The sequence below is a fragment of the Hipposideros armiger genome, unplaced genomic scaffold (genome assembly GCF_001890085.2).
Source record: "Hipposideros armiger isolate ML-2016 unplaced genomic scaffold, ASM189008v1 scaffold_119, whole genome shotgun sequence".
Lineage (NCBI taxonomy): Eukaryota > Metazoa > Chordata > Mammalia > Chiroptera > Hipposideridae > Hipposideros > Hipposideros armiger.
The window spans coordinates 1,284,194-1,300,002 of record NW_017731469.1 but is presented as its reverse complement, the minus strand read 5'-3'; the positions used below and the strand labels follow the sequence as shown (position 1 = coordinate 1,300,002).

Genomic DNA, 15,809 nt, shown 5'->3' with positions numbered 1-15,809 from the left:
AGAATAGACTGTAGTGGGGTAAGGGTAGAAGCTGGAGGACGTGAGGAGCCTGTTGCAGTAAGCCAGGTGAGAGGTGATGATGGCTTGGGTAGTGGTGGTCAAAGTGGTGAGAGATTGTTGGGTTCTGGATTTGCTATCCATTGCATGTAAGATGTGAGAAGAAACAGAAGAGTCGAGGTGACTTCAAGGTTGACGACTGAACTGTAAGAATGAGTGCAATTACTGGTGTGTGTGTGTGTGTGTGTGTGTGTGTGTGTGTGTGTGATCTCTTGTTTCTTGGAAGTCCCATAATTTAAATTATATCATTATATCATATTATATTATATCCCTTAATTACTTTTCACCTGGGCTGTGTCAGTATTCTTTTTTTTTTTTCTTTTTTTTAGCTGAGCCATCCTGCCACCTGTTGGCAGCTCAGCGGCTGCTCAGCTCGGGCTGACTCGAACCGCTGTTGCTCAGAGCTCAAACTCTTGAGCGAGCTCTTAACCAACTGAGCCACTCGGCCGGCCCTGTGTCAGTATTCTTAATAAGTGTTCATTGGTAAGTCTGATCTCCTCTCCTGGCTTCTCTCCTCACTCCTATTCATCCTTTATAAAGTGAGGCACTAATCATATGATCATCTTTGATGGCTTCTGAATGCACTTCATTCAGCAGGCAGACTCCTCTGTCTTGCATTCAAGTCCATCCATAGTATAAGCCCACCCTATTTCTTCAGCATTAGACTTTGCTATTCCCTTATGTATATTCCAGGTAAAGTGGCTTACTGCTCCTTGAATATAGTGTTTAAATCACTATCTAACACATTATACATATCATGTTTATTTGGTATAGCATAATGGTAGCTACAACAGTGCCTGACATATAATAAACACTCAGTAAATATTTGTGAAATGAATAATTGCAGCTTCCTCAGGCTGAGATGCCTAGTACTGCTGCCTCTTCCTCCTGCTCTCTTCTCCTCATCAAGAACCCATGCAACCTGTAAAGCTCACCCATTTATCCCATGGAATACTTTGCCATTTTCTGACTCTTCTTTCCAAACTAAATTTAATCTCTCTGTCTTTTCTTTGAAGTCCCATGTTATCTTGTTTATGTTTGTCTTATACCCCTTACCTTTCTTTGCCTTTCATCTCAGTCATTTGTATTCAGTTTTGTTTACTAGATACTAAGTTCTGAAAGCATGGACTGTGTTGTTCATCTTTATGTCCCCTGTAGTGTCTAGTCTAATGCCTTGAACATGGTAGATGTTCAAGAAACATTTGCTGATTCAACTAAATTGAACTTCTCCTATTTATATACTTAGTTTTATATGAATTTTCAGAATTCTAAGTCATGCTTCCAAAGTATTAAGTATCTATGCAATTTATTTCTTAGGTATTCTCAATGTTCAGGCTTAGAAAAGTATACTTTTTTATCTGCAGTTGCAGAAGAAGTAGATCTGTCTTAATCAACCCTTGTTTTAATTGCTTGAGGACTTTGTACCTGATCATACATTGTTCTGATGGTAAAGGGAAAGGTTTGTCAAATATGGTATCTTACAGCTGGAATCCAGTGGTCTAGTAACCTCACCTAAGAACTAGGATGGAGAAGAAAGGCTTTGTGAAGATAAAGTATGTGTCCCAAAATCCATGCACTTAAGCTCATGCACTTTATAGGGTAAGCTTCCCAAATCCTCATTCATAATTTATTTACTCGTCATTATGCTTAAATCATGATTATCGGATTTCCCAGCCAACAGCTGTGGAGAGGCAATTTAGAAATGTTAGAAGAGAGTAGTAGGGAGGGACAGCTGACTGTAAGGAAGGAATCAGAAAACCAATAAACAGACCAAGGACTCAGAGCAGTGTGGAACTAATAGCCCTATATTGCTTAAATAATAGGCCTCGAGGGCATCAGTGCATTATAACATAGTGCAGTAATTGGTGTTCATAATAATGACCCAAATTCATAAAAAAAGATTAGATTGTGAATGCCCACCATATTCTACTTATAAAGATAAGCAGTGAGTATTGCCTTTAGATTTCTGCTCAACAGATTAAATTAAAAATGGTTTATTTTTAAAGTATTAAGTTTTCAGCTACCGGGCAGCTTGATTAACTCATTCCTGAGAGGTTACGAATAATCAGATAATCGACGTTTGCCTGCATTCAGTGTATTCCTTCTTTTTCGGACCCCTCTAGCTAGAATTGAAATACAATGGGGAAGCAGCATGAGGCAGTAAATCCATAAGAATGAATTGTTTGTCCGCACTACATTTATAACATAGGAAATACTATTATAGAGCTGATGTTGGCTGATTGAAATGCTGTATGCTCAATCATGTTAGTGTTTCTCTGATAAGGTATTACATTTGTTTAGCTTTGCTTGTTTATTCCAGGACTGTGGCCTGGAATTTTATTAGCGGCGGGATAGCTAGCTGTAGACCCCAACCCACCGGAATGCTGACAGAATCTGAGCTGGAGTGAGATTCGGTAATAACTTGGAACTTTTTAACTTGGAGTGAAGATGGAAAGTCTTTATTTTGGAAGGTTTTCAATTTTAAACCTCTTGGTTTTGTTTTATTCTATTTAAAATGGGTGCTGAAACACACAAGTGTCTAATAGGCTGGCAGTATTCATTACTTGTTTAACTTTTTTTCTAAAAGCTTGCATCTTCCTACGTATTCGCAGTGACTACCCAGGGAGAGAGACAACCAAGAAAATTTCCTGAAATGGAACCATTTACAACGGATGTGTTTCTGAATAATGGAGAAAACGAAAATTTAATTTTAAAAGTACTGCAATACTAAACAGCTCTTATATTTCAAATAAATTATTCAACTAATTTTTTATTCTCCCTTGGAGCCAGTTAGCAAATAACTTTTGTGTTGTAGCAAGATTACAGCAAATGATTTCATGGGAACATTTATTCAAATGTTGTATTTTATTAGCTGATAATATCTGGGCCTTTATGATATAGAAACAAGTATAATAAATATTTGAATGAATAGATTTAGGACCTAGATAATTTGGAAGAATCATTTAAAAACTTGGATTAACTGTGACATTTAAAGCTAGCATTTTAGGCCATCTCACAACACATACAGTTCAAGATACAGGGACATAGATTTTTAAAATTAAGACCTTAAGCAACATATTTTAGAAAGAACTTTATTTTTAAGAATAATATAAATAGGTTTCTAGCACACCCACCTAAATATTTTTGTATATAGTTTACCCTCCTGAGAAAGCCAGAGCAGGATTTTTCAATGTTGCAAATGTAGATCAAGAGTTATTAACCTCTACAAACTAAACAACCAAACTGAAGTTGGTTTAGAAGGATGTAGTATGTTATATAAATGTAGTATGTTATGAAGCACCATAAGTTTCTTATAATCTCTATAAATAGCCTTTTAAAATTCTATACATACATTTTTTAAAAAGTAACAGTAAACCCAATGCATGTTAACATAAATAGCATTTTTAATGAACAAGAACTATAATTTCTACTGGCTTCATCAAGAACATTCTTAAGTGAAATAGTATTTCTTTTCCCACAAGTGCATGGTGGTAAAGAATACAATGGCCACTAATATAATTTGGTGCCCTCCCTTAGTCTTTGCCAAGGTGCCAGCAATTTTATCCACCACTATTTCTATTTTAAACAACAGCTTCATTGAGATATAATCCATATACTATACATTTCACCCATTTAAAGTGTGCAATTCAGTGGTTTTTCATATTTCCACAGAATTGTACAGCCATCATCAAAAGGAAGCCCAGTATCCATAAGCAGTAACTCCCCATTGCCCTCTAATCTTCCCCTGCTCCAGCTCCTGGAAGCCATTAATCTGCTTTCTGTCTCTATAGAGTCACCTATTCTGGACATTTCATATAGGGGGAATCCTATAATGTGTGGTTTTTTATTATTGTCCTTATCACTTAGCATAATAATTCTCAAGGTTCATCCGTGATGTGGCATGAATCAGTATTTCATTCTTTTTATTACTAAAGAATATTCCATTGTATAGATTCCACATTTTGTTTATCCATTCATCAGTCGATGGACATTTGAGTTGTATCTCCTTTTTTTTTTTTTTTAAAGATGTCATTGGGGAATCAGGGAAGGGGAACAGACAAGTTGCTGTCCTTTTTTGTTCTTCAGTCTAGTTGTGCAGGACGTCGCTTCACTGGCCCATGTTGGTATTATCATTGCGCTCTTCCCGGGTGAGGCATTCGTTCACCGGCCTTTGGACAGCCACTCACAGGGGCTCACAGCAGCTCACGGCAGCTCACAAAAGCGCACGTCAGCTGTTGGCCAGCCCCACTGCAGCCTACGCCATCTCTGGCGACTCACGGCATCCCAGCTCCAGGCCGAGCCTGTTGTTCACCATCTTAGCTGTAGAGGGCGCAGTGTCACTGGCCCTCATGTGGGACCCGAACTGGGTCCCTGCTGCTCAGAGCTGGCATACCAAGCCAACTCCTAACCAATGCGCCACTCAGCTGGCCCAAGTTGTATCTGCTTTTGACTATTGTGAATAATGCTACTATGAACATTTGTGTACATGTTTTTGTGTGGACATATGTTTTCATTTCTCTTGAGTATGTACCTAAGAGTGGAATTTCTGGGTCATATGGTAACTCTATGTTTAACTTTTTGAGGAGCTGCCAGTCTATTTTCCAAGTGACTACACTGTTATTTTCCCACAGGGAATGCATGCGGGTTCCAATTTGTCCACATCCTTGCCAACACTTGTTATTATTTGTCTTTTTTATTCTAGTCATCGTAATGAGTCTCAAGCAGTATTTCAGTTGTGGTTTTGATTTGCATTTCCCTAAAGACTAATGATATTGAGCATCTTTTGTTATGTGCTTATTGGCCAATTGTGTACCTCCTTTGAAGAAATGTCTGTGCGAATCCTTTGCCTGTTTTTTCATTGAGTTATTTATATATTTATTATTGAGTTGTAAGACTTCTTTATATAGTCTGGATAGGAGTCTCTTATCAGATATATATATGACTTGAAAATATTTCCTCCAATTCTGTGTGTTGTTTTTTTCACTTTCTTGATGGTGTCCTTTGCAATATAAAAAAGTTTTAATTTCAACCATGTCCAATTTACCTATTTTTTCTTTTGTTGCTTATGCTGTTGGTGTAATTTCTAAGAAGCTATTGCTTAACTCAAGTTAACAAGGATTTACTCCAATGTTTTCTTCTAAGGATTTTATATTACACATTGAAGTCTGTGACTCATTTTGAGTTGATATCCATGTATGATACAAAGAAGTCCAACTTCATTCTTTTGCACATGGAGATAAAGTTGCCCCAGCACCATTAGTTAAAGACTATTCCTTTCTTCCATTGAATTGAAATATCTTGGCACCCTTGTGAAAAATCAATTGATTGTAAATATAAGGGTTTATTTCCGGACTTCCAATTCTACTGCATTGATCTATATGTCTATCCTTATGTGAGTGATGTTGAAAAATAGTCTATCCTTATGCCAGTACCACACTGTCTTTATTACACTGTAGCTTTGTAGTAAGTTTTGAAGTTGGGAAGTGTGAGTCCTCTAATTTTGTTCTTTCTCAAGATTGTTTTGGCTGTTCTGTGCCCCATATGAATTTTAAGATCAGCCTATCAATTACTGCAAAGGTTCTGTCTGGGATTTTGATAGGGATTTTGCAGAATCTGTAGATCAGTTTGGGAAGTATTGTCATGTTAACAATATTAAGTCTTCGAATATATGAACACGGAATGTCTTTCTATTTATTTACTTATTTCTTTCTTAAACAATGTTTTGTAGTTTTTGATATAAGTTTTACACTTCTGTTGTCAAATTTGTTCTTAAGTGTTTTATTTTAATTTTTCTAGCTTTATTGTGGTACATTTTACAGATAACATTATGTAAGTTTAAGGTATACAATTGATGATGCTGCATTGCAAAATGATTACTACAGTGAGGTTAGTTAACACATTCATCACCTCACATAGTTACTATTTTTTTGGTGTATATCTTTTGGTGAGAACTTTAAAGATTTACTTTCTTAGTAACTTTCAAGTATACAACACAGTATTGTTAACTATAGTCACCATGCTGTACATTACATCCCCAGTACTTCTTCATGTTATAACTGAAAGTTTACACCCTTTGACCACCTTCATCGTTCCCACCCCTCACCACCCCTGAAAACCACCAATCTCCTCTCTGTTTCTATAAGTTTAGATACTTTTAGATTCCACATATAGGTGAGATCATACAATATTTGTCTTTCTCTGACATATTCACTTAGTGTAATGCCTTCCAGGTGCATCCATGTTGTCACAAATGACAAGATTTCCTTATTTTTTGTGGCTGAATAATAATATATACGAGTATTCATGAGATGTTTGTCTATAGTTTTCTTGTGATGTGTTTGTCTGGTTTTGGTATAAGGATAATGCCAACCTCATAGAATAAGTGGGGAAGTGTTCCTTGCTCTTCTGTTTCATGGGAGAGTTTGTGAAGGATGGATGTTAATTGTTCTTTCAGTGTTTGTTCAAATTCACCAGTAAAGCTAGCTAAGCCTAGGCTTTTCTTTGTGAGTTGTTTTTTGATTACCAATATAATATCTTTACTTGTTATATTTCTATTCAGATTTTCAATTTCTTCTTCAATCAGTTCTGGTATTTTTGTCTTTCTAAGGATTTGACCATTTTAGCTAAGTTATCCAGTTTGCATATATGCAGTTGTTTCTTTATAATCCTTTATATATCTGTACAGTCGGTAGTAAGATTCCCTCTTTCATTCTCGATTTTAGTAATTTGAGTCTTGTTTATTTTTTGCTTCATCAGTGTAGCTAACAGTTTATCAATTTTGTTGATCTTTTCAAAGAATATAAAACAGCCTTTCATGAAGGGAAGCATCAAATTAATAATTAGAAGGCAGCTACATAGCCCCTATATAATAGTCTCATTGGCAGTATGTTTTTGGCTACATGTTTCTTAACATCTTGGAGCTTCAGTTGGCTTATTTATAAAATGGGGTGATGAGGCTTGCCTCACAGATTTATCTTGAAGATTAGATGAAATAACATGTAAAATCTCTAGCACAATACCAATTCATGGTAGACTTTCAAGAAATGCTCTATGCTTTTCTTCTGCACTATTTTCCTTTGGTTGCTGGGTCTAATTAAACAAAGTAAGCATTAGAAATGAATTATCTTTAAAAGTCTGAAAAAATATATATTTTATGCACTGTCTGCCTACTGTAGAACCAAGATGATATTCATTTTCATTAATACTTACAAACACACCAGTTTCTTTCTTTTTTAAAAAAATATTTTATTGGGGGAATTGGGGAGGGGGAACAGGGTTGGGGAATTGGGGAAGGGGGACATTGTGTTTTTCCAGGACCCATCAGCTCCAAATCAAGTTGTTGTCTTTCAATCTTAGTTGTGGAGGATGCAAGCTCAGCTCCAAGTCCAGTCGCCACTTTCAGTGTAGTTGCCAGTGTAGTTGCCAGAGGCATAGTCCACCATCCCATGCGGGAGTTGAACCGATAACCGTGTTGCACACTGAGCCATCCAGCTGCCCATTAGCAGCTTGTGGCTGCTCAACTCAAGGTGCCATATTCAATCTTAGTTGCAAGGGGGTGGGGTGGGCGGTGGGGGCGCCGCCCACCATCCCATACAGGTGTCGAGCTGGCAACCTTGCTGCTAAGAGCACACGCTCTCACCAGCTCAGCGGCAGCTCAGCTCGGGCGCGGCTCACTGGCCCATGTGGGAATCGAACCGGTGACCCTGTTGCTCTTAACCAACTGAGCCACTCGGCCGGCCCACTCACCAGTTTCTGAATGTAATCAGATGAAATAATGGTAGTTTAATATTAATCATTGGTGAGTCTAAAAGCACAATAGAGATCCTATGTAATAAATTACCATGCTCTATGTTACTTTCAACTATTTCTTGTCTTAGTAATAATTTCATTTTCTATCAAATTTCCATAGAAATAATTTCTCTCTTCTTGAAGGGGAGGCCATCTCTAAGATAACTTCAGCATTTTTTTCATGACATTGCCTTTTTAAGATAAAGTTTGTTGGGGTGACAATGGTTAATAAAATTGTTTCAAGTGTACAACTCTATAATTCATCATCTATATATTGCATTGTGTGTTCACCACCCAAAGTCAGATCTCCTTCAGTCATCATGTATCTGATGCCCTTTACTCGGCCATAAGAAAATATGAAATACTGCCATTTGCGACAACATAGATGGATCTTAAGATTATCATCATAGGTGAAATAAGTCAGTCAGAAAAAGTCGAGAACCATATGACTTCACTCACATGTGGGATATAAAACTCACATGCGGGAAAACAACAAACAAACAAGACTAACTTTAATATTTTTGAGAGACAAATATGACCTTTTAACAAACTTTTATGAACTTTATGATAGTTTAGTACTATTATAAAACTTATCCCAACTCCTTTCAAATTGTGGCATACAATTTATTTAGGCAAAGAAAAGTATCTCTGATCCAATTTTACTTTTTCTTGGAAAAGTTCCTACATCCTGCTATTAAGATTTGCCTTATCTTTCCTGAGTACCTTTGCCTGATATCCTCCATTCATGTGCACCCTCATTGCTTGCTAATAATTTGGGGAAGTAACATTTTTCTTAGAAACTTTGAGTTAACTCCTCTTTGGAAATAGGGATTGAATGTTATTGTCACATGTATGAACTTGGCATTTGGCTCAGATGTTTTCCATTCTTCTAAAATTAGGAAGATTTGATGGTACCTCACTTTACATGTGTCTGGCTAGCTGTTGTAACATGTATCTCCATGAGCCGCATCACTGGCTTTACCCTGTGGATGAATTGCAAAGTGGGATTATGATTAGGTTGTAATAGGATCTCTGTGGCCCAACCTGACACAAGTAGATCACAAAATGTCATGATTCTAACACTGATGATAGGAAAACATTCCATCCCCCAGGGTCCATGTCCATAGAGTTTCCACAAGCAACCTCTCATGTCAATAGGTCCCCAACTCCAACCAGAATACATTCCCCCCCCCCGTGGGATGGACAATGAAGACTCTGAATGAGAAGTCTTCTCTGGATGAGAAGAATACATTCTTAAGAGACCTGGCTAAGCTAGCTGATGTACTTTACTGGCAATGCGAGCTTAGGCAAATCATTCAACTTCCCTGAGCTTCAGTAGTCCATGTGTATAACATGTGGGTAGTGAGAACAGGGTGGTTGTGAAGTTTTAATAAGATGATGTGTGTAAAGTACTTAACACGGTACTCAGCTAATTGTAAGGAATCTTTGTCAAAATAACTTCTGTGCTATGACCCACCTGGGTGTTGCAGCAGGCTCATTAAAGCTTTCTCTGACTGTATTTAAAACTTTGAATTTTGGACTATTCAACCTTAAATCTGGTTTAATTTTTTTCTCTTTTCTTTTTTTTTAATTAAAGTTGATTGGAGTGACAATGGTTAGTAAAATTGCACAGGTTTCAGGTGTACAATTCTGTGACATATCATCTATATATCACATGGTGTGTTCACCACCCAGAGTCAGGTCTCCTTCTATCACCATATACCTAACCCCCTTTACCCTCATCTACCACCCCTCCCCCCTTACCCTCTGGTAACCACCAAACTATTGTTTGTTTCTATGGGCTTTGCTTTCAGGGATCATTTCTATAGTAGATTTAATTTTTTTAAGATTTTTACAAGCTACATTACTACTGGTAACAAAACTAGGCTTGTTTATGCTCTCCTATAATTGCAACTCGCTCTGCTGTGGCTGGTCTCTTTTTTTTGGTTTCTGCCATGAAACCATGTTTGTGCTAACTTATATATTGCCAACAGATCTTATAATCCTGCTATGTCCCAACTAGTGTTCCCTACTTATCTGGCATGGATCAGGCCCCCAACTCAACTAGGCCAAATAGTGTTTTACCAGGAAAAGTAGACCCTGATGGCTGGGAAATTGTTGTGATTGGCAGTAGATGAAGAGACTCTTGCATTGTAACAGGCAGGAGACAACAGGTGCTATTACCAAAGTATGTTTATGGACCCCTAGGCTCTTATACCTGGAAGATACTTAAAATATTATCTAGTCCCATTCAGCAGTAATGACAGTGGACATTTGTTTTGTTTTGATTTTATGCCTGGCACAGTGACAAATGCTTACCTGCATCTTTTCTTTTACTCCTCACAAGAAGCCCTAACAGTATCCTGTTGTTATCTGCATTTTTATAAATGAAGAAACAGATTCAGAGAGGTTAACTAGTCTAGGTTTACATAGCTAAGAATCGACAGATATAGGTTTCAAACCCAAGTCTGATTCCAGAACTGCATTCCTTAATATACTATATAGTGCAAGTAGCCCTTCTAGAGTATTTCTGAAAGATTATTTGGAATTCTGCTTGAATATCTTCAAGGATGGTCAGTTTACTGTTCTCTTGAGGCAGCTCTTTTCATTATTTGATGAATTAAGTGGTGAGTGGGGAAGATCTTGAGCTAAAATCTGGTTCTTTGTAACAACAAAATCATGGACTATTAGAGTAGGAGGGACTGGAAGATTGTCTCAATTGATTTCCTTCATTTTACAGATGAGAAATTTCAACCTAATGAAGGCAAATGAACAAAATCACACAGAACTTCCAGAAATTTTGTCCTCTGGAGCCTGACAGAGTAACTCTGTTCTATACTCTTCATATCAGTGCTTTTAATATTTTTTAAAGATTTTATTGGGGAATTGGGGGAGGGGAACAGCATTGGGGAATCGGGGAAGGGGAACAGACAAGTTGCTGTCCTTTGGTTTTTCGGTCTAGTTGTGGAGGACGTTGCTTCACTGACCCATGTTGGTAGTACCATTGCGCTCTTCCCGGGGGAGGCAGATGTGTCGCCGGCTATTGGACGGCCACTCACGGTGGCTCTTGGCAGCTCACACCAACTGCCGGCCGCTCACGGTAGCTCATGGCAGCCCACTGCAGTTCCACTGCAGCCTACGCCGCCGCCTGCAACTCACGGCAGCCCAGCTCCAGGTCAAGCTGTTGTTCACCATCTTAGCTGTAGAGGGCGCAGCATCACTGGCCCATGTAGGATCCGAACCAGTGGCCCTGCTGCTCAGAGCTCACGCTCCCAAGCCAACTCTTAACCAACTGAGCCACTTGGGTGGCCTAGTGCTTTTAATATTTAAGATAGCTGTTACACTTCCCCTTAATTTTACCTTTATGCCAAACATCCCCAGTTTTTTCATTCCTTCCTTGTATGAATGATTTGCAGGATTGGCATCTTTCTGGAAGCTCTGTTGGAATCTACTCTCAGTTGCCTATTTCGTCCTTTAAAGAGGAGCACACAGATCTGGACCTCATACTTTAGAGATTATTAGTGCAGCCCAGAGTACAATGAAATGCCTTCCTTTAATCAAATCATTAGACTTCTAGTAGTATAGACTAAGATTGCTGTAGACTTTTCTTTTCAGCAGCTATGTCATGAATTTGTGGCCAGGTCAAGGGGACCATTTTTGGAATAAGAGGCATTTTTGAAATCATAGTTCTGAACCACTGGTTAAATAATTTTTTTTAATTAAAGTTTATGGGGGTGACAATTGTTAGCAAAGTTATATAGGTTTCAGGCATGCAGTTCTGTAATATACCACCTATATATCACATTGTGTGCTCACCACTCAGAGTCAGTTCTCCTTCCATCACCATATATTTGATCCCTTTTACCCTCATCCGCCCCCCTCCCTGCTTACAGCTCTGAATCTGTACATGCTGATTTTGCCAGTAATGTATTTTCTTAGAAATTGATTTACTGGGAAAATGAAATGGCATTTATAATTGTGTATTAGACCTTTTATTTTTATACCTATATACCTACATGTAATTGGTTAATTTATAATCACCAACCGTTTCCATGTTTCCCAGCAGATCTTCTTTAGATGAACTAGTTTATAGACCGCTGACTTCGAATGGAACTGTGCAGCTAATCCTTATCTGAAGTCTAGGTGATGAAAGGCTTTCTTTCACAATCAAAACTAATGATACCCCTGAGTTCAATGAAAACGGCCTAACTGGAAACCAAGTGTATGCCGCCTCCTCAGTGCTCTTTCTCTGCCCTCTAGCTGCCTGTGGGAAAAGGCTGCAAGAGTCAGAGCGGCTGACCTGCAGCTGACCTGTACGATATTGTTAAAGGAAAAAGAAATTGCAGAATGAAGAGAGGATTGGTTTTGATTTGAACTTGGACATCTTTACTAGTCCTTGGATGATTCAGGACAGACTTTTAAAGGAGAAATCTCGAAGAATAGGAGGGAAGCATTAAGGATTGAACCTCTTTTTACCACACTTTAAATGTTATCGGAATTATTTTGTTACATTAATGTTTGAAGATACATATGCTCACTAATTGTAGTATATGGAAGGACTGCCATTTGCAAATATTTGAGGATTTTTTGCCTTTGAAAAACCTCAGCTCCCTAGACTCAGTTTCCTTATCTACAAAAAATACAGGGATCAGTACTTAGAATGCTCCCTAGCTCCCCTGTCACCCCACAAAGAAAAGTCCTGTCTCTTCACTTAACTTTTTAGTACTTTTAACTGTGCTTATGACTGCATATATAAATTGTATAAATTGTGGTTTCATGTGTATATGTGTTTTATGTCTCCTATTAAATTATAATCTTGAATTCAGGGGCTAGTTGAGTTTTCATCTTTTTTAACCTTTATAATTTCTGGTCTAGTGCTTATATATTTAATACACTTAAATATTTATCGTAATAATTTTAGTGGCCGCCTTTAGATCATGATTCTATCTCATCTTCTTTCTGATAGAACAGTGAGAATTAGGCATATGGAGCAGCATGAACAAGAAATAAGTAGAGAAAAGGAAAGGAGAGAACAAAAGAAGTGTACCTGATATAATAAAAGTTAGCCAAGTTAGCACACAAGGAATGCAATATTATGTAAGTGGTTTAAAATTTCAGCAGAAAAGCATCAAGGCCTATTTCGAGAAGTCTGAGGGAAAGGACTGAGTGACATTACTCTTAGTGATAAGTGAAAATTGACTTGATTAGGCATGGTGACGGGTTAGAGAGGAGCAAAATTAGAAGAGATGGGGCAGTGAGAAGTCAATCATCAATGTGAAAGCATTCAAGCCACAGTTCTTTTTATCTTTAATTGTTAATTAGTGATAGTTCTCGAGTGCTCTGAGTATGAAGGAATCTAAGAAAAGCAAATGCTTTGGAATCAAACAGCCTGGCTGTGTCACTTGCTACCTGTTAGCTGCATAAACTTGGCCAAATGACTTAATTTTGTTTAGCTTCAGTTTCTTTCCTCTTCTGTAAAATGAGTTTTATAGTATCGACTGCAGAGGATTGTAGTAAAGATCACATGAGGTGTGTGTCAATGTACTGGTGCGAGCATTCAATAAACATTAGTTGTTGCTGGCCTTGTCTTCATGAAGTTTAAGTTATAGTGGGAAAGCAAAAAGGTGTGATAAAGTAGGACGGTGTGACCAGAGGTACTGTGTGAGAGAGCTGGGTGATACGGAAGGGAGTGAAGTGGGGAGGAATTAGGTGCAATTATTTATTATTATTATTGTTATCATCATCATCATCATCATCATCATCATCATTATTGATAATGGATGTTTAGCACTTAATTTACAACATGTTCCAGTACAGTATGTCATGTGGTCCATACTTTACTTCAACCCGTCTACATCATCCTCTGGAGACCTGATTGCTTTTGGCACATGTGCAGAAGAGCTGTCCTTTAGTCAGGATGGTTAAGCAGCCAGAGAGAACAGAGTAGTGATTGTTGAACCTGACACCTCTACTTCTTTCACCTCATATCCCCTTTCCCTATTCTCTTTGGTTGGAAAGGGGTTGACCTTAGTCAATTTACTTGCCATAGGATATGACAAACACATTCACCTTTTCTCGTGATCCCATATTTGTCACTCACATACAATCTTTGCTCTTGTTATTTATTTGTTTATTTTTCCGCTGTTCTTTATTTTTTAGTTTTAGTTGTACAACACAATGTGATACTTAGACATTTATACTCCTCATAAAGTGATAACCTCCTCCCCAAATCTATTACCCCTCTGACCTCGTATATAGCTGTTACAATGGAGTATTTACTCGGCCATAAAGAACAAGGAAATCTTATCATTTGCAACGATATGAATGGAACTGCAGAACATTATGCTAAGTGAAATAAGTCAGACTGAGAAAGACAAATACCTTATGATTTCACTTGTATGTGGAATCTAAAGAACTGAATAAATGAGCAAACTAAACAGAAGTGGTCTCAGAGATATAGAGGAACAACTGATGGCTGCTAGATGGGAGGGGGTGGGGATGAGGGAGAAGATGAGGGGATTAGAAAACCTTTGCTCTTTTGAGCGGCACTTAAAGGAGGACAGTCTTTGAGGTTTGGAGTAAAATCCTCAATGAAACCCGAAGAAAGTTATCTGGAGCATAAATGAGCAGGTGAAACAAATGTGTTAAATCTGTTTTGGGAAAATAATAAGCAGTTTTAAAGTCATAAATCAGCCTCAGGTTCACTGTTCCATCATCAGTGTGGGAACGAGGAAGATGAGAATGTAGAGGTTTTCTGAAGACGTCTGAGAATACAAGTGCTGCCTCTAACATAGCTGATTCCAATGGTGGAATGAAGGAACCTCTTTCTAGTCCCATCCGGAAAAATTGGGAAACTTGTCATTAGCTCTATGGTGATGCGTATGGGACTTCAAAGAACCCATTCACTTTGTCTTGTGTACCTTGTGGTAGATAGCATTTCAACCTCTCACAAAACAGGGAATTTGGGGATGAGATTAAAGTCTAACATATACTACATCGAGAGACATAATTTCTATTAAATATTGATCTTTCACTTAAGGCAGAGCTGTACAGATATATTTAGTAAAGGATTCTTGTTTGAAAAGATTGATTTTTTTCCTTTCTCTATACACAGCAGAAACCCAAAATACCAGAGAACCTCTGGGTTAGAACGGACATAAAGGTCATCCAGATCAAGTCCTCGTCTGCCCTCTGAATCACCTCTACATCTCTACCAAGCGGTCATCATCCTAGGCTTGAAATGTATCTGTAATGGACAATTTTCCCTCACCAGAGACAGCCCATGCCATTTGCAGGCCGATTTAGTTGTTTTAAAAGTATTCCCTATTTAATACTGAAGTCAGCTACCCTGTGCTTCCCCTCTACGGAGGCATAAACTCTCTTCCTCTTGACAGCCGAAGACAGAAATCACCATGTCCGCCTGAATTGTCTGCCCCTGTTCCAGGCTAAACATCTTCTTTCAACTGTTTCTTTGTTACTTTGTTGCACTTTCCACACTGTGTATGGTGGTCATAATTTTGAAGTTGTATTTTCACACATCCTCTTGAATTGTGAGCTTCTTGAGGGCATGGACCATATCTTACTCGTATATTTGAATGCTTCTGATATATAGCAAGTGTTCAAATGAGAAAAACATGGTATTAAATCTCTTCACTGTCTAGGCTACTCTTGTTTGGATGTTCTCTGGTTTATCCTTCATTAAACAAATATTTACTGAATACCTTCTATGCCGTTAGACACTGTGCCAACATGTAGGAATGTAACAGTGAAAGCGACTGACTTAGTCCCTGACTTCATGGAACTTAAAACCTAGTGTGATTAGCATTAGGGAAATGCAAATTAAAACCACAATGAGATACCACCTCACCCCGGTCAGAATGCCTATCATCAATAAATCAACAAACAACAAATGCTGGCGAGGCTGTGGGGAAAAGGGAACCCTGGTGCACTGCTGGTGGGACTGC

At 38.1% G+C, this 15,809-nt stretch overlaps 1 protein-coding gene across 8 annotated transcripts in view; it reads left to right on the top strand.

Annotated features, from left to right (window-relative positions):
• The window catches only part of EDA (ectodysplasin A), a 294,205-nt gene that overhangs the window by 59,777 nt on the left and 218,619 nt on the right, over window positions 1-15,809 (top strand). Inside the window, exon 2 of one of the 8 annotated variants that reach the window (XM_019647990.1) lies at window positions 14,960-15,287. The exons of 6 other annotated variants lie outside the window; for them this stretch is intronic. In XM_019647990.1, the coding sequence (XP_019503535.1) occupies window positions 14,960-15,040 (81 nt within the window). In that variant the 3' untranslated portion in view covers window positions 15,041-15,287. Of the gene's footprint in view, window positions 1-11,911; window positions 11,967-14,959; window positions 15,288-15,809 lie in introns of those variants that run through there. One more of the 8 variants, XM_019647991.1, reaches the window with a different exon arrangement.